The sequence below is a fragment of the Euleptes europaea genome, chromosome 1, assembly GCF_029931775.1.
Source record: "Euleptes europaea isolate rEulEur1 chromosome 1, rEulEur1.hap1, whole genome shotgun sequence".
NCBI lineage: Eukaryota > Metazoa > Chordata > Lepidosauria > Squamata > Sphaerodactylidae > Euleptes > Euleptes europaea.
In genome coordinates, this window is record NC_079312.1 from 26346790 (window position 1) to 26366084 (window position 19295).

At 47.5% G+C, this 19295-nt stretch overlaps 1 protein-coding gene and 3 non-coding genes across 4 annotated transcripts; all 4 read right to left on the minus strand.

The window, feature by feature from the left end:
• Nucleotides 1-1064: 1064 nt before the first annotated feature.
• On the minus strand, nt 1065-5743 carry LOC130493058 (acetylcholinesterase-like). Its single transcript, XM_056866839.1, has 3 exons — nt 4248-5743; nt 2770-2930; nt 1065-1129 (listed from the first exon to the last, which is right to left on the minus strand). Exons 1-3 carry the CDS (start codon nt 5741-5743, stop codon nt 1065-1067), a joined length of 1722 nt encoding a protein of 573 aa, XP_056722817.1.
• A 2651-nt stretch (nt 5744-8394) lies between these two features.
• Nucleotides 8395-8513, minus strand: LOC130493606 (5S ribosomal RNA). The gene has a single exon (XR_008933985.1). It is a non-coding gene; the product is annotated as a 5S ribosomal RNA (ribosomal RNA).
• A 919-nt stretch (nt 8514-9432) lies between these two features.
• LOC130493593 (5S ribosomal RNA) lies at nt 9433-9551 on the minus strand. The gene has a single exon (XR_008933977.1). It is a non-coding gene; the product is annotated as a 5S ribosomal RNA (ribosomal RNA).
• A 4301-nt stretch (nt 9552-13852) lies between these two features.
• On the minus strand, nt 13853-13971 carry LOC130493596 (5S ribosomal RNA). Its single transcript, XR_008933980.1, has one exon. It is a non-coding gene; the product is annotated as a 5S ribosomal RNA (ribosomal RNA).
• Nucleotides 13972-19295: the final 5324 nt, after the last annotated feature.

Below are 19295 nucleotides of genomic sequence, written 5' to 3' on the forward strand. Positions count from 1 at the left end.
AAGGGAGGGGAAGGCAGGGGAGTATCCACAACGTCACCAATGACGTTATGCTCCCCTACGGAACTTATTGTTCTTTTTTTTGAAAAGTGCAAACTGATAACAAAACGTCTTGGGTACGATGAACAGAGTGGTGAAAGAGGCAACAGGTGGACAGGAATTTTGAACATGCAGCCAAACCTCACGGACTGACCACGAGGCTAATAAATTGTAAGTGCTTGGTGCGGTAACGGCCTGAGACGCAAGGCGGATTAGAGAATGTTAAAAAATGCACTCAAGTAGCATAAGGCAACTAAGGAACAAGGCGACAGGACTAGGATTACAGAATTAGAAACAAACAATCACAGCACAAGGCAAGGTACACTATAAACAATGCATGAAATGGAATCACAAAGGTATAAAACAATGCAGTAAAAGCAAGATGGATACTGACAATAATCTGTTGTAGACTATAATCCTGCAGGGGCCACGGCTCAGTGCTAGAGCGTCTGCCTGGCATGCAGAAGGTCCTAGATTCAATCCCTAGCATCTCCAGTTAAAGGATTTGTCAGTAAGTGACTTTAAAGACCTCTGCCTGAGATCCTGGAGAGCCACGGCGACTTTGATTAGACAGTGCTGACCTTGAGGGACCAATGGTCTGATTCAATATAAGGCAGCTTTATGTGTTCCTCCTATTCCATTCTAAAGGTGCCATCCTGGACAGTTCAGTTCCACTACAGTTCTCATCCATTTACAAAAAGGCGCTTCTGAACATTTCTGTTTTGCACATTCTGCTAGGTGAGAGCCTCCACTGAGAATGTAAATAAATGAAGAAGAAAGAGAGCTCAGGAGATTAAGTTAATTCAGTCACGTGAATGTAGACTTGATTGTGCCTGAGAAGAAGGTGAGGGGAAGCTGGTTAATGATTTTATGTTTTAAAATCAGTCAACAGAAATTACTGTAATCCACTCTGAATACAAATGAAAGAAGAAAGGTATAAACTGAAATTTCCTCCGTTGTCCATTGCCTCTTTAGACCTCTTCCTCCCACTCCATAGGATCCTGTTTCTCCATCCGTATGTACTTAATTTACAGTTCTTGCTTCCTATTGTCTTCTGGGCTGGGTTTGGGAGAATCTTTTCGAGGCTGGTCTGTGGCAAGAAAGAAGGCCAAGAAAATAAGCTTCTCACTGAGTCAGACCAGATAAGCCAGAAACAAACATATTATCATGTGACTGCCCAAACTGAAAATGGTGCTTTCTAGACAGCTGACCGATCAACGTTAGCTAAGACGAGGCACCACTTTTTCTCATCTATTTAAAATATTTATACGTCTTGCCTTTCTCATGATTAATTCCGGTCCCAAAATGGGTAACAACAGTATAACAACAATTTGATAAACATTAAAATTACAGATATAAAAACCAATCTAAAAGTACCTTCCCCTCCCAACAGGGTATTCTCCCTTTGCCCAGGTTCAGGCTGCCTCCAAAGCGAAATAGCTCACTCTGCAGCCTTGCTAGGAAGGCTGGAGCCGGGAGGCTGTTCCAGAGGCATGGGGCAGCCACTGAAAAGGCCTGAGCCCAGACTGTTGTCGAACATGCTTTATGAGGGAACAAAACACTGCAAGGATTGTTAGGTTCTCATTCCTATCTTGTAAAAGAAATTTTATATCATCCTATATCTTTGAAAGCTATCCATATTCCCAGGATGACTTGTGAAGTGCCTGGTTATCTTACAGAGTCCAATGATAGACAACAAGGAGGAGGCTAAGTTAAAAGCAACAGTTCTTTATTTAGCTAAACACAGAGCTGGGGTGAGTTAACCACAGACAAAGCACAGGGTTACTCACCAAGGAAACAAAGGAAGGTCAGCATCATTTATGCCATTAGAATGGGGCAGGCCCATAGCTGCTTACAAGCAGATTGATACACAAAAGCACCAATACAAGTTAGGTGTCTACTCCACGTTAATTAGCATAGCCTATAGATATTGCCCGAAGGCGTCACTTAGGAAAGAGCTTGATCTTGTGAGCTAGGAGACAGAAACCACATTCCTAAAGTTAGAGGTAATTCAAAGACAGCTTTCTCTCTACTGGTGAGAGGCAGTACCAGGCACAGAAAGTATGATTTGTTGGTTCATGGGCCCCAGATGCCAACCTCCCCAAAGCTTCCATGTGCGTGCATATGAGCACATAGTGTTCTATACCAGCCTTTATATCTGGGCACTACACTTGAGCCATTGGGAATTTATTCAAGATCATTTGCAAGCACAGCGAACAGAGACTAGTCCTAATCCTTCCCCTGACACACCTCTGGCGCTGCCCAATTTTGGTGTAGGGGTTATAATGGAGAGCTCAGTTGCTATCCTAAGCAGTTCCAGAATGGCCTTAGCATTGTTCTGTTGTCTCTAGACCAAGGCCTTTCCCGTGTACTCTTTTTGCTCGTCTTGAAGTTCCTGTTTCTTTGGTGTTTTTTAAAAAGTTCCACATGTGCTTTACTCCCTCTAGTGGTCGATTCAATATAGCAGTAGATTAAATCTAATTTATTTCCCTGCTGAGTAAAGCAGCAGCTTTTTAGTCTTGATAAAATCGGGTGTGATATTGAATGGACCACTAGAGGGAACAAATCATTTGTGGAACTTTTAAAAAACACCGACGAACCAGGAACTTGGAGATGAAGAAAAAGAGAATGCAGAAAAGCCCCTAGATTCCAATCCAAACATTCGTCCACAATGTCTACCTCAGGGAATGGCTTTGGGCTCTGCCTCCCCATTTCAAGGCCTCAACTCACATAGGCTTGATGCCTCTGATAAGAGCGCCTTCCAGAAACCACAGTGCCGAGCAGGTGAGGGTTTCATGACTTGAGGCGGCTCTGTGCTGATGTGAAAGAAGTTCTGCTCTGCAGGGTTGTAGAGCGGCCATTCTGTCTCACCGACATGTGAAGGGGTGGGATTGCTGTAGAGGAGGCAAAAATATCATGATCCAAGAAGTCAGAGAAGGAACTTGTTCTGTGTAAGGTACACAATATATGTCGTCTGATTATTCACTTACTTAATTTAGATTTCACTTGTCTCATTGAGACTCAAGATGGATTACATAGTTTAAAAAATGCAGTCAGATCAGTAAAATACATATTCCACTCACATTTGTAATTAGAGTACTGATTTACATTAATTAGATCTGGAAAAGCTTTCATCCCCGTCAACATGTATCCAAGAATCTGGGCCTTGTTAATGGCACCACAAACTATTATGGCTGCCATTTAAGATTCTTTGTAGAGGCGGTGATTCGAGTGACCCTGACTTCTGAAATTAGGCAGGCAATGACCACAGCAAAGGCCTTTTCTGTGGGGAAGCCTAATTTGTGGAATGTCCTTCCCAGAGATATGTGCTAGGTACCAGACAAATTAATTTTCTTCACACCTTTAATGACCAAATTCCTTTTTCTTCATATGCAATGCGATAGTTTAAAATAAAATTCTGCCTCATTATTAAACAACTGCTTTTAGGCTTTCACTAGTTACCTTGGAAGTTTAACATCGAATGGAAAGAACAGAAATGGTATGGTCCAAAAGAACGACATAAAAGTAGGGTTGCCAGCTCTCAGTTGGGAAATACCTGGAGATTTTGGGAGTGGAGCCTGAGGAGGGTGGGGTTTGGGAAGGGGAGGGACCTCAGCAGGATACAGTGCCATAGAGTCTGCCATCCATAGCATCCATTTTCTCCAGGGGAACTGATCTCTATTGTCTCCATATCAGTTGTATTAACGGGAAATCTCCAGCCCACACCTGGAGGTTGGCAACCCTATGTAAAAGTGAGCATGGTGTAATGCTGGATCCACACTAGGATCCAGGAAATCCAGATTCAAATCCACATTCTAGCATTCTAGGGTGAAACTTTGGATTAGACTCTCTCTTCTTCTGTCAGCCTAACCTACCTCACAGGGTTGTTGTGAGATTAAAATGGACAAGGGGAGAACCATATGCACAGCCCTGAGCCCCTTGGAGGAAGGGCAGGATAAAGATGTACTAAGTAATAATAAGAAATGTCTCAAATTGACAAATGAATTGAACCAGTGTATATAGGTGAGGTTATTTCTAGTTAACAAATAGGCATTACCTTTCATAGGCAACAGAAACGGGCATGTATTTAAAATGGATGCTAGTTCCTAACACGGTCTGTGAAAAAGAAACCTTAGGGAAGTGCTACCTCCTGTATTTTCTGGGCCGGGGATGGTGAACGTTTACAAGTACAGATCTACAAGTTCTCTTACCCACTTCTGGCAAACTCCGCCCAGTACCGCATCACTCGGGGGATTAGCGCTAACTCGGCCTCTGTATGCGTTTCATTGGTTCCCGGTATTAACGTCAGACTTCCAAAAATGTATGGGACTGTAGATCCATGGATGGACCCCATCCATTCAGGCCAGACAGAGCCAATACTGCGGTGGGTGAAAGTGTAAGCATACACAGGGCTTCCAGTCCTTGCAGTCTCTGTGGCAACTTCATTTGCAGGACATACAAAGAAGTAATCACCCACGGCCTGGGACAAAGCGGAACGATACCGGGCTGGGCCCTCTGGTTCCGCTTCGCTGTATCTCCAAGCAATGGCTTGGATGAAGTCATCGGTGGCATTGGGTACACTCATCTTCAGCCCCTCCAAGAGCTTCTCCCGGGTCAAAAGGCATTCCTTGGATGTACATAAGGAAAGAGCAGTGTCGAAGATAAAGACGGACCCTTCGTCAGAGGTGGTACCAATCATAATAGGTTTAGACTGAAATCGCCTGGGCTCCACCAGTTTCTGTGGGTCATCAGGAAGAAAATCTCCATCTGTTGTTGGTATGAAGGGAAAGTTTAGAACCATCTTGGAATCCACAACTGAGAACATGTATGTTTGAAATTCTTCCACTCCCTTTTCCTGCAAGCACTCCACTATGACACTGCCCTCATCTTCTGTACAGCCCATCAGCTGGGCCAGGGCCAGAGATCTCCTCTTTGCCTCCTCAGGGCTCACCCAAGCCCAGGGTGCAATGGCCGATCCACTCTGCAGCACTGCGTGGTCAAAGAGAGGCTGACTCCCCGGTGAGAGGAGGTGGTAGCTGGCAGATGCTCCTCCAGCACTCTCGCCAAAAATAGTTATCCGCGTAGGGTCTCCTCCAAAGGCAGCTGCATTCTCCCTCACCCACCTCAGGGCCAACTGCTGGTCCAACAGGCCCATGTTTCCTGGGGCGGCTGGTGGTAATGAAAGGAAGCCTAGAGCTCCCAGGCGGTAATTAATGGAGACCACAATGACATTCTCGGTGGCAGCTAAGAATGCCCCATCATATATAACCAAAGACGTTGTGCCAATATAAAATGCCCCGCCATAAATCCAGACAAGGACAGCAGTTGGTGTGGAGGGCTGGGGATTGGGTACCCAGACGTTGAGGAAGAGACAGTCCTCCGAACGGGGCGTGTTGGCAGTCCATGTTTCAGCACCTGGAATGTCTGAAAGAAGTATTTGGGGGCATGAATTGCCATAGTTGGTGGCTTCCAGGATGTGGCTCCATGGCTCATGGGGAACAGGCCTCTGGAAACGCAATTTCCCCACGGGGGGTTCTGCATAGGGGACGCCCAGATAGGCTGTGACTGCTTTTGAGCCAGCTGGGAGATGCTTTCCCCGGATAGGGCCACTGCTGGTGACTACTACAGTATCATGGTGAGCAGGAGACTTGGATTCCTGAAGGGAAAGGACCAGGAAGCTCAAGAACCAAAGGAGGAGACTAGTCATTGCAGCACCTGAAAGAAGAAGCGACAAAAAATATAAGACAAGTATGGCAATAATTCCCTAAAGTCCCGCCTCTCCTCCAGAGCTCTGTACCAATCCTTGCGATTCTGGCCTCATGCCAATCCAACGATTCAGCCAATCAGAGCCCATAGAACTCCAGTGGATGGGACGGGGTCAGCAAGCCTCAGCTTCAAAAGAAGGACAAATTTCTTCCCTTAGACAGGGGTTTTGGTAGCTCTGGATAAGAGTGTTAGTATAGGCAGGTTTTTATTTAGCTTTTAGTTTGGGGTTTGGGTCATCTTAGGGAAGAAAGCTCTTTTTTTAATGAAAGAAATAAGCATCCTGTTAAGGGGCCAACATTCCCAACGAACATGTACATGTTCTGTGGAAGGAGCTCTGTGTGTTAAAAGACCAGCCTGGAACCTGGGCAGAATCCCATCAATTGTGGAATTAGATTTAGGGAGCACATAGCTTACGTGCCACCAACCCTTTAATCAAAGCAGGAATCAATGCCGTTGACCTAGCGGAGAGAACAGGCCTACTTGCTTGGAGAGGAGACTGCTGAGATTTAGTCCCCCCCTCTCCTCTTTCCTGTCATCTGATGCAAGCGGTTCTTTAAGACAGCCAACTCACCCTTCCTCTTGCCTCCTCCTCCTCCAGCAATGGTCTTTTTCAGCTCTCTGCAGTATCCGTTCACTTATCTGCTACATGTGGAGGGAGCAAGAAAATGGCATTATTTATCTCGAAAGGTATGACTCAGCAGGCTTTATCATACCCAGTGGGAGGATCCTGCATAATATCCACTGGCTGTGACATTACTGCGAAGAGAAAATTGAAACAGATTTTCATGGGTAAGTGGGCGGCCCACAGGGGGAAGAGTGGGGCAGGACAATTCCTGACCAGCCCAGGCTCAGTATTGCCAAAAGTGAGAGAACAAACATGAGAAGGGCTCCGGATAACATGAGAGACCTTTGGCACACTTTTACATAAACAGAAGAAGAATTTGCAGAGGGGCCAAATGTAGCTTGGAGTCAGAACCCCTGCTTTGGATGCAGAAGGGTATAGGTTCAATTCCTGCCACTTCCACTTGAAGGCAGTCTGGGAGACTCTCAAAAGCTTATTCTTCGGCAGACCGACATGGCTACCCTCTGCAACGATCAGCGATGATTATTATTAACACCATTTGTCATCCACCTTTCTCACTGAGTCTCAAAGTAGATTGCAAAACACAATAAAACCACTTCAGTCAAACAGCAAAGATCTCTAAACAAAAAAAACAGTGCAGCGGAGCTAGGCCTGAAGAACTAGCAAAACACACCGGTGAATTAATGCAAGGGAAGTTTGTGCTTGGTGGTTTGCTGCACAGTTTCCTGATCCGAATTCTCAAACATCATATGCATGACGGCTTCCCCCCTCCAAGAAATTCCAGGAGTACCTTGTGATTAATTATGCATCCCCTGTGAATCGGAACTTCTGAGTCCCTCCCTCTGAGCTGCCTTGTTGCAGTTTGCTTGGAGGGGACGGGTAACCCCTAAAGGGACTGCTCCCCATCTGTGCCTGTGCTTTTGCAAAGCTGGGTATTTCTCCCCTCCTTTCTTCAACAGCTCCCTGCCAGGAGCTGCCTTCCAGCCTCTCTTCGGTTGGTGTCTTCCTGCACATTTCATGAAGGTTTCACTCCGAGTCCTGCCCATAAAGAGCGATTAAACCCAATGCAAGGCACATCCGCCAATTTCTACTTCTACCCCCAAACGGCCTACAAGAAACATACTTAGCTACAATGCTCGATGAATGGGAAATTCTGTATTCATGGAAAACTGGCTGGATACTTTTCTTCTGATGACTTTTGTTGTTGTCGTCTTTATGGAAAGTGAATGTCTAATGTTTGTTTCATGACGGGAATGCTGTAATTTCCTTTGTGTAGAGTAGAGAAGAGAGATCTGTATGCTGAACAGTACATCATGGAGTGTCTACATTACTGTTTTAAAAATGAACTTTAAAAAAATAGTTGTCTTCAACTCAAACAGTTCTCCATGATAAGACTGGATTTCTGAACCCATCTCAAATTTATTGTTGAGAGTAGTGTTGTGAGATGTTTGGACTTTGCAGCTGGCTAGAAGAGGGAATGCACCATTTGCTGTCCTGTCAAAATATTCACATTTCCGAATCAACTGAAAGCGATTCCAGTTTCTTGGAATACAAAAATGCTGAAAGAAGCCAGTTAGTTTCTCTACAAAATAATACAATCTCTTACAAGTCCATTTCTTTTTGCTTTATTGTCAACAGCCACCCCTCCAGTTCATTTTATTCTGCTTTACTGTGAACAACCATCACTCAATCATATAATCCAGTGATGGCATATGTGTGCCTTGTTCTATTACCCCTCTGCTCTGCCACTTCTCTGCTTCAAGTGGCACAAGTGCAGACTGTGTTCTTGTCGTGGCGTTTCATTGGGCAGCTTTGTTAAGTGTCCGTGAAGCTTTCGGGCAATGTGTCTGCAAAGGGTGAAGGAACGCTTTGTGCGAGTAATGTTTCCCTGATTATTGTTGAGAGTAGTGTTGTGATATGTTTGGACTGCAAGGTACGTTCCTGCAAGAGGAGGGGGAAAGAGTGACAAGGGGCTGGCCACAGCGACCCCCGCTGGTGGCAAAAGGGAATGCCTACAGCACCCGGTATTCCCAGGCGGTCTCCCATCCAAGTACTAACCAGGCCTGACCCTGCTTAGCTTCCGAGATCAGACGAGATCGGGCGTGTTCAGGGTAGTATGGCCGTAGGCAGCCACCCTAGCTCCCCTGCCTCACTTCAACATGATGCAGAAACATGCTTAGCTACAATGATCGATGAATGGGAAATTCTGCATTCTTCAACATCATGGAAAGCTGGCTCGATACTTATCTTCTATTGACCTTTTTTGTTGTCGTCTTTATGTGAAGTGACTGTCTAATGTTTCTTTCGTGACGAGAATGCTGTAATTTCCTTTGGGTGGAGTAGAGAAAAGAGATCTGTATGTTAAACAGTATATCATAGAGTGTCTACGTTATTGTTTTAAAAATGAACTATTTTAAAAATAGCTTTCTTCAACTCAAACAGTTCTCCATGATAAGATTGGATTTCTGAACCCATCTCAAATTTATTGTTGAGAGTAGTGTTGTGATATATTTGGACTTTACAGCTGGCTAGAAGAGGGAATGCACCATTTGCTGTCCTGTCAAAATATTCACATCTCCGAATCAACTGAAAGCGATTCCAGTTTATTTGAATACAAAAATGTTGAAAAAAGCCAGTTAGTTTCTCTACAAAATAATACAATCTCTTACAAGTCCATTTCTTTTTGCTTTATTGTCAACAACCATCCCTCCAGTTCATTTTATTCTGCTTTACTGTGAACAACCATCACTCAATCCTATAATCCAACGACGGCGTATGTGTGCCTTGTTCTTTTACCCCTCTGCTCGGCCACTTCTCTGCTTCAAGTGGCACAAGTGCAGACTGTGTTCTTGTTGTGGCATTTCATTGGGCAGCTTTGTTAAGTGTCCCTGAAGCTTTCGGGCAATGTGTCTGCAAAGGGTGAAGGATATGCGTTGTGTGAGTAATGTTTCCCTGGCCGGCTGATGCGCTCCTGCAAGAGGGGGAAAAAAAGAAGAGGGGGCGAAAGGGGGCTGGGCACAGCGACCCCCGCTGGTGGCAAAAGGGAATGCCTACAGCACCCGGTATTCCCAGGCGGTCTCCCATCCAAGTACTAACCAGGCCTGACCCTGCTTAGCTTCCGAGATCAGACGGGATCGGGCGTGTTCAGGGTAGTATGGCCGTAGGCAGCAGCCTTGGCTCTCCTGCCTCACTTCAACATGATGCAGGCCCTTCCTCCCACCGCCCCCCACCCCAAGAATAAATTTCCCCAGCTTTCCGGAACCGGGGGCTCTCTCTCTCCACCCCTCTCCTGCGCAGGGCTGACCTTCGCACCCCAGGCTCAGCAGCTCCGCCACCCCCTTGGGAAAACCCACCTCCCACCGGCCCCGGCCAGCCTTCGCCGCCTTTCCCAGCCGTGGGGAGCCTTTCCGCCAGGACAAGCGGCTGGGAGGCGCTTCCAGCATTTGGGAGACCCCCGCTCGAATCCCCACTCTGCCGGGGGACCTCGGGCAGTCCGGGCTCACAACCCGCTCAGCCTAGCCTACCTCGCAAGGTTGTTGTGATGGTTACCCGGAGGGCAGCAGAACCACGGAAGCCGCTGGCGACCCAGAACGGGATTTGAAGGGAACGAATAAGACTGGATTTCTGAACCCATCTCAAATTTACTGTTGAGAGTAGTATTGTGATATGCTTGGACTTTACAGCTGGCCTTACAGCTTGCTGGGGGTAACGGGAAGATGACTGGGGAAGGCGCTGGCAAACCACCCCATCAACAAAGTCTGCCTAGGAAATGTCCTGTCCAAAATATGCACATCACCAAATCCTCTGAAAGTGATTCCAGTTTATTTGAATACAAAAAAGTAGCCAGCTCGTTTCTCTACAAAATAATACTCTCCCTCTTAAAAGTCCATTTAATTTTGTTTAATTGTCAACAACCATCCGAGTTCGTTTTATTCTGCGTTATTGTGAACAACCATCAGTCAATACACATTTTCAAAACCATATAATCCAGTGATGGAGTATGTATGTGTGCAGGGTGATCCTACCCCTCTGCTCTGCCACTTCTCCGCTTCAAGGGGCACAAGTGCAGACTGCCTTCTCGTCGTGGCATTTCATTGGGCAGCTTTGCAAGTGTCCCTGAAGCTTTCTGCCAATGCGCCTGCAAAGGGTGAAGGAATGCGTCATGTGAGTAATGCTTCCCTTCCGGGTTGATGCGCTCCAACAAGGGGGGAAAAAGAGAGAGGGCCAAGGGTGGGCCACAGCCTACAGCACCCGGCATTCCCAGGGGGCCTTCCGAGATCACACGAGATCGGGCATGCTCAGGGTAGTATGGCTGTAGGCCCCAGCATTACCTCCTCTGCCTCACTTCAACATGATGCAGTCCCTTCCCCTACCCCCCCAGAATAACATTTTCTCAGCTTTCCAGAAACTGGGCCACCACCCTGCCACACAGCATTAGCCTTGGCACCCCGCACCACCAGGCCTGCCCCCCAAACAAGGCCCACACGTCCATCCTCTCCACCCGGCCTGAAGTCCAGGCCCCATATCGAAACACTCTGCCAAGTGCTTCAATCGTCTCTCCAGAATGGGTTTGGGGTTCATGGCTTCAAAAATGCAACCTCCTCCACTCGGTAAGGCACACAAGGATTCCTCCTCTCACCTGATCCACTGCGTGTGTTAAGTGCCCTCGAGTCATCTCCCACTCATGGCGACCCTATGAATGAAAGTCCTCCGAAACGTCCTATCTTTGACAGCCTTGTTGAGATCTTGCAAATTGAGGGCTGTGGCTTCCTTTATAGAGTCAATCCATCTCTTGTTGGGTTTTCCTCTTTTCCAGCTGCCTTCAACTTTTCCTAGCATGATTGTCTTTTCTAGTGACTCTTGCCTTCTCATAATGTGACCAAAATACGATCGCCGCAGTTTGGTCATTTTCGCTTCTAGCGTCAGTGCAGACTTGATTTGATCAAAAACCCACTGATTTGTGTTTTTGGCCCTCCAGGGTATCTGTAACACTCTCCTTCCAACGCCACATTTCAAAGGAATCTACTTTCTTCCTATCAGCTTTCTTCATTGTCCAGCTCTCACAACCATACATAGTAATAGGGAATACGATGGCATGAATTAACCTGATCTTGGTTGCCAGTGACACATCCTTACATTTCAGAATCTTTTCCAGCTCCTTCATGGCTGCCCTTCCCAATCTCAATCTCCTTCTGATTTCTTGGCTGCACTCTCCCTTTTGGTTGATGATCCACTACCACCCTGGAAAAGCACACCTTCCGCCTGGGCTAGCAAACCTTTGCAACCTTTCCAAGCTGTGGAGAGCCGCTTTGTTTTGCTGTTTGACTTGTTCGTTTTTGTACCGTTCATTTTTGTATTGTTGTATTTAGATAGTTAGAGTGAGGTTGTTGCTTATATGGGATGGTATTATACTGTATGTTCATTTTGTGAAATAGAGTTAAATTTGGGCTACGTGCTGTTATTTTTTGAGAGCCACTCTCATTACAGCATAGGGTTAGTTTTGGAAATCAACCTCCAGGTACTAGCTGGAGATCTGCTATTACAACTGACCAATAGAGATGTTCACCTAGAGAAAATGGCCACTTTGGCAATTGGACTCTACGGCATTGAAGTCCCTCCCCTTCCCAAACTCCGTTCTCAGGCTCCGCCCTGAAACCCTCCTGCCAGCGACAAAGAGGGACATTGCAACCCTAAACATTGTGCTTAAGAGAAATGTTGAACATGTGCTGAGCATCTTGAAACCCATTCCGGAGGCTTTAATCAAAATACTGAAAAATAGCTGATTTACTGCTGATGCTGTTGAAATTTGAAAGGAACTGAGCGAGCACTTAAAAACAAGGACTACACAATGACAGAATCAAATTACAAGTATTAAAACAACGAATGGGACAAGCATTGCCTCTAGCTCATTTTCTGGCAAATATTGTCAATATCTGGTTCTAAAGTCAAACCTGAAGTGCTGAAGAAGAGGAGTCACTTTTAACAGCAGCAGCTTCTTCTGCTGGCACAAAGAAATCCTATTCCTTTGGACTCATTCATTCTCAATTGAGAAATAGGTTGAGATGCAATAAAGCAGGGAAGCTTGTTTTTCTTCTCCACATTATGAACAAACAGGAAAAGTTAGATGAAAATGAGTGAGCTACAAAGACAGTATTTTAAGTTTTGCAATGTGTGTACCTGAGTGATAGTCAGCCTAAGTTTTTAAATAGATATTTTGTTTAACCACATCAGTTAACAAACATGGATGTTTAACCAAATACAAGAATACCTATGTTATAATATTATTGTTCTAGTTAAATAAAGCTATCTAAATCGTGTTATTAAGGTAATGATTATTTTTCTCCTTCCAATAAAGTACAGCAGAAAAGTTGTCCAAACATGAATGATTAACCTATTAAACTGGAGATAGTTAATCTCACAATTATTTCATAATTATTGATCTATGTATTTCTAATACTATAACCAAATTTTTATATAACTTTCAAATTAATCTGAAAAGCTATTATTCTAAAAAGGAAACCTTGATTTGGGTGTAAGTATTAAGATTATACCTGCAAGAATGTGTCTTTATATACAATACCGTGATTTAAATCTAGTCTTACTCACTAGCGATTTAAATCGTGGTTAAAATCAAATCCACCCTGGCAGTCTCACACACACTCAGCCTTACCTACTTCACAGGGGGGTTGTGAAGACTACATGGAGGACAGCAGAACCACATAAGGCGCTTGGGGTCCCCCTGGAGAACCAGGGCATGGTTTAAAGGAAATATATAAGTAGATAAAAAGTAAAGGAATGCTTTGAGGTTTCTGATGTTTTCTTCCCTTCCCTTCCCAAGATCTATTAAGCCTGGAAGGCCCCAAGTCATCAGCAGAGAGGCCGGCAACAGAGGGCCCAGGCCGGCTTAGGGCCAGCGCAGTGCCCAGGGAGAACAAGGCAGCAGCAAACCTCAGGCAGCTTTCTAAGTGGCCGTGAAGCTTTCTGGCACTCTGCAAAGGGTAAAAAAAAAAATGCTTTCTCCAAGTAACATTTCCCTGCCCGGCTGATGCGCTTCTCTGGCACACTGCCTGCTGCTGGGAGGAAGGAGAAAAGAAAAAAGGTTTATTGTTAACAACCATCCCTCGAGTTCGTTTTATTTTGCTTTCTTGTGAACAACCATCGCTCAATAAACATTTTCAAAATCATATAATCCAGTGGTGGCGTATGTGTGCCTTGTTCTATTACCCCTCTGCTCTGCCACTTCTCTACTTCAAGTGCAGTGCAGACTGCCTTCTCGTGGTGGCATTTCATTGGGCAGCTTTGTTAAGTGTCCGTGAAGCTTTCGGGCAATGCGTCTGCAAAGGGTCAAGGAATGCTTTGTGTGAGCAGCGTTTCCCTGGCCGGCTGATGCGCTCCTGCAAGAGGAGGGAAAAAGAGAGTGACAAGGGGCTGACCAGCGCCTCCCGCTGGTGCCAAAAAGAAAAGAAATGCCTACAGCACCCGGTATTCCCAGGCGGTCTCCCATCCAAGTACTAACCAGGCCTGACCCTGCTTAGCTTGCGAGATCAGACGAGATCGGGCGTGTTCAGGGTAGTATGGCCGTAGGCAGCAACACCAGCTCGCCTGCCTCACTTCAACATGATGCAGGCCCTTCCTCCACCCACTCACCCACCCCCAATTCCATTTTCTTAGCTTTCAGGAAATTGGGCCACCGCCCTGCCACACAGCACTAGCCTGGGCCCCCCACATGCCCACGCCTGCCCCCCCCCCAACAGGACACACACGTCCATCCCCTCCAAGCAGCCACACGCTGGGCTTTCTCACCCGCAGTCTCTCCTCTCCCTGCTGTTGGGGGGTGGGGGGGCATCCTTCTCCCTCCCACCCCGCCTCCAGCAGCCCTCTGCCCAGGTCCCCTATCGACTTCTTTGGGCAGCTGCTTCAGTCATCTGTCCAGAAGGGGTTGGGGGTTCCCGGCTTCAACAAGGCAAACTCCCCAACTGGGTGGGGCGCACGCAAGCATCCCTCGGCTCAGCAGCTCCGTTCCCGTCTTGGAAAAACACACCTGCTGCTGCTGGCCCTGGGGTTGCCAGGTCCCTCTTCGCTGTCGGTGGGAGATCTTGGGGGCGGGGCCTGGGGAGGGGAGGGACTTCAATGCCATAGAGTCCAATTGCCAGGTTGGGGAATACCTGAAGATTTTGTGAGTGGAGCCTGAGGAGGATGGGGTTTGAAGAGGGGAGGGACTTCAATGCCATAGAGTCCAATGGCCAAAGCGGCCATTTCTTCCAGGTGAACTGATCTCTATCGGCTGGAAATCAGTTGTAATAGCAGGAGATCTCCAGCTACTACCTGGAGGTTGGCAACCCTAGCTGGCACTGGCCAACTTTCGCCACCTCTCCAAGCTGTGGAGAGCCTTTCCACCATGACAGCGGCTAGAATGCGCTTCTAGCATTTGGGAGACCCCAGTTCAAATCCCCACTCTGCCATGGAAGCTGGCAGGTGACCTTGGGCCTCTCTGGGGTGGATAAAAATTATTTTTTTAAAATTAACAATCCCATTTTTTAAAAAAAAAATTAAAATGTTTTTAAAACTTTAAATCAGATTTAAATCATTTCTCTACTTCAAGTGGCACAAGTGCAGACTGCCGTCTTGTGGTGGCATTTCATTGGGCAGCTTTGCAAGTGTCCGTGAAGCTTTCGGGCAATGTGTCTGCAAAGGGTCAAGGATATGCGTCGTGTGAGCAACGTTTCCCTGGCCGGCTGATGCGCTCCTGCAAGGGGGGGGGAAAGAGTGGTCAACCAAGGGTGGGCCACAGCCAACATTCACGTCTTTATCTGGCCCTCACCACAAATGACTTTTGACACCCCTGCTGTAGGGTTTTCGAGGCCAGAGGACCCCGAGCTCGTCCCAATAGCTCAGAGGCCGGAACAGCCCCTCCCTGCCTCCATCGGAGAGCTTAGGTTGTGGGGTTGCCAACCTCCAGGGGAGGCCTGGAGCTCTCTTGGGAATTGCAGCCGATCTCCAGACTGCAGAGCTCAGCTGCCCTTGCAGGAAGAAAAGGCTGCATTGGAGGGTGGGGGGGGGGCGACTCTAGGGCATTGCACCCCACCGCGCGCCCCCCTCCCCAAACCCTGCCCCACCCCTCAACTCTCTGCAATCTCCCCACCTGGGATTGGGCGCCCCTCGGCTCCTCCTCCATCCCCCTTCCTGGTGGTTGGCCGGGGACTACATTTCCCAGAAGGCCTCGCGAGGGCCAGAGCCGCGAACCCCACGTGTTCTCGGTGTGGGAGAGGGGAGGGAGGACAAAGGGGTCTGGGGGCGCCATGGGGTCCCTCCGGGGGTCTCCTCCTCTCCCTGCTCCTTTTCCCCAGCGGGAGGGGCAACCCGGACCTCGCAGGTCTGCGGGGGAGGTGAGTGGGGGGCTTCATAGAGCGGATCTGGGGCGAGACATTCCTGCAATGGGGGGCGTGCAAGAGGGGGAGGTGGCCGGAGAGAGCGTGGGGAGAGAGGGAGGGGTTCGCGTGGGCAAGGGGTTAGTGGGGGGCGGGGTCGTGTTTCCGCCCCCTCTCGTGTGTCCCCCCCATCTGCCAGCCCTGCGTTTCTGCGTTTCTTCCCTGCTTGAGCCCCCCCGGGGGTCCCCGGCCCTCTTGAGCCTGCCGACACAGTTGGGAGTGCCGACCCTGCAGGGTGGGCGCAGCAGCAGCAAAAGGGCGGCGGGCCCAGACCCCCAGATGGCGGGGGCACCCTGAACTTCCATCCTATGGGGCAGATCCTTTTGTGCCGTGGAGGCAGCTGCCGTCAAAGCAATATTTTTTTAAAAAAAATTTTTTTTTAATTGGATCACATACAATTTCAATATTGTCATCTTCAAAGTTTCGTAGATTAAAACAATTTCAACCTAATCAGCCTAATCTATATTAACTTTTCTTGAGTTGTTTTTAAAAAAAAAACCTGCGCAGCCAATCAGAACTTCAGGAGCCTCGCAGGGCCAACCCCCCCCCACCTCCCTCCACCCACTCCCCCAAAACACTGGGTGGGCAGCAGAAAAGGTGTCAGCAGGCCTCACTTTGGGGAACCCCTGACCTAGACTGCACCCCTGGTCTGATCCACCAGCAGCATCCCTTGTCTCTTCTTACTGCTCCCTTCCCCCTTAGCTGGCTTCACTCGCCCTGTTCTTCTTCCCCACCCTCCACAGGCTCTAAACCCCCAAAGAGGCGTGTGGCCATATTCTGCCCCTGTAATGGAAGCCAGCTTTTGCTGTGTCCAGCCAGTCATTGGGTTTTTGCGCAAGGAAGTCAGTACTCGCTTCAAGTTTGTATTAGAATCTGTGACCTGAGTACAGCTTGAAGGAGTTGTATTATTACAACGTTGGAGGAATAAATGCCCACCTCTGGTAAATCAATGGATCGAGCCCCTTAGAACTTCGTCAGTATTTGAAGGGAGGACATATAGATGACGATTGTGCATGGACTTGTTTTTTAGATATTTGAAAACATTTTATTGAGGCTTAATGGTAGATCTGCCACCACTGTTGTGACATGTCTCTGTGTATATTTTTTAGTTGCTGGATTCTGAGTTTCCCCCCCCCTTCAGTTATTTTTCTTATTTTTTTGAAATATAAACAAATAAACTATATTATACCAGTCACAGGCTGAGGGAGGTGGGAGGTGGAAAGAAGGCAATTTTTCATTCCATCAGTTTGATGTTTTGCACCATTTTACTTAATTGACTGGCCAACGGGGTTCTTTTTTCACTCTTGAATGCTCAGAGACGGAAATAGAAGATCAGCTGAGCCATATTTTCCTCTTTCAGAGATCACCAGTGCCCTTTGAGGAGGTGGCCGTGTTCTTCACTGTGGAGGAATGGGCTCTGCTGGACCCGGGCCAAAGAAAACTCTACAGGAAAGTTATGGATGAAAATTACGAGACTGTGGGCTCTGTGGGTAAGAAACGTTTCCCTTTTACTAGTAACACGGAAGACGACGGAGGGGCTGGCGTCTTCCTTTGGCCCTCTTGAATTTCTGTGCATGCTTTTGTTTGCCACAGAAGAAAGAAGGGAGCTCCCATACCTGGGGATCATACAGCGTCTGGAAAAGAGCATTGATGCAAATGCATTCATGCTGCAAAGAGAAATGTGTCGATCAGGAAGGCTTTTGTTAGGGAGAGATGGATGCCATTCTGGATGTCTCCTAGCCCTTTTTAAGATCACCCAGCTCCGTGGTAAACCAGGGGGCTGGGTTTCATCCCACAAGTGGGAGAGCTGGATGAGGGGCAACCTTGTCAATAGCTTCTAAGGAGCTCCATGTTCTTCCTTTCCACTGCAGCCTCAACAGAACACATGTTTGAAATCCTAAAAATCCCCCAGAGCGGTTTGGAATTGAGTAGGAACTGAGCAAAAGACTCAGCAGGGGGCAGGCAAGGGGTCAGCTAGATAGGGCTGTAAGGTTGGAGACCCTTCCATCCCTTTGTGTCACCTCTTGACTTTCCTCAGACTGATAATCTCAGGACTGTTTCCTCCTCCTTCTAGGAAGTTGCTTCTCTCTCCCTCCTCAGACAGTTAGACAGCTAGAGGCAACCTCTGTCTCTCAGCTTTCCTATCTGAAACGTAGTCCCCTAATAGACATTCAACTTTTTCTTTAATCAGTAATTGTGCTGCTTCTCTGCATACTTAGAACTCTGCCAACAACAACCCTGTGAGGCAGGTCTGTCTGAGACCCAGTGGTCCAAAGTCAGGCAGCAACCTTCAGTGGCAGATTGGAGATTTGAACCCAGATCTCCATGATCCTAGTCCGACATTCAAATGACTTCCACATGCAAGCTCTGCCAGATCAGGGAAGGGGTTAAACCCCCTGTGTTTTTTCATAGAGTGGATCTTTTCCACTCTCATGTCTCTGCTACTCGCACTTTCCTGGCTGCTCATGAGTAAACCTTTGCTTCTGTTTCCAAGAACAGAGGGATGGAATAGAGCTAATCTGTGGCAGGGTGGTCTGATTCAATTCCTTTTTGGCACTGCAAGTCGCATCCTCCTCCTGAAGCGGGTGGCCAGTTTTGAGACACCCGACTTCTGTCTTCCACCATCAAAGAGTGGTAGCAAATTTATTTGGGTGGGTTTCTTCTGTCTTTCAAGTTTTGTATTGAGCCCAAAGAGGACAGAGATCACTGAAAGGGTGGGGGGTTCAGAAAACAAAAATTTATTGATGTACATATGAAGCTGTCCCACACAGCGACAAACAAGCAACGAAACCTTCTCTTCTGCATTCCAAAATACAGAGGCCTTTGTCCATTCCATTTGTGTCTTGCTGTTGCAGGGAACTACATTTCCCAAAAGACCTTGCGAGCACCAGAGTGGTCAACCCTGCGTATTGGTGGTGTCCAGAGGGAGGTTTTTCCTGAAACTGGAGAGGGACAAATGTGGAATATGGAATTCCCCAGGGCATCTCTTCTTTCTTGTTTCCCCCGGCTGGAGGGAGAATTTGGCTCTTGCACATCTGCAGGAAAGGTGAGTTGAGGGTTTCCTCAACAGCTCTTGGGCAAGAATAAAAGAGGGGGAGAAATTAACTGTGAACAAAAGTGAAAGTAGAAGTGGTGGCCGGAGGGAGGTTAGAGAGAGATGCTTTCCTGGCAAGGTCTGTGCAGGGGTGTGTGTGTGGGGGTGCGCTTGTGTCTTCACTCTCTTGAATGTGTTCCAGGCAACCAGCCTGCATTTCTGTTCTTATTAAAACTCAGGGGGATCCCTGGTCTCATGCAGCAGGGCTCCTTGTCTGTCCTTACTGGGCCCTGTATTTCACAGCAGTGTTGTTTTTTGCAGGCTCCACTGGCTACTCCCAAGGAGGCGTTTGGCTGTGTTTTTTTCTCCTATGATGGAAGAACTTGAAAAACCTTCTGTTGCTTCCTCTAGAGCAGGGGTGTCGAACTCATTTGTTAGGCGGGCCGGA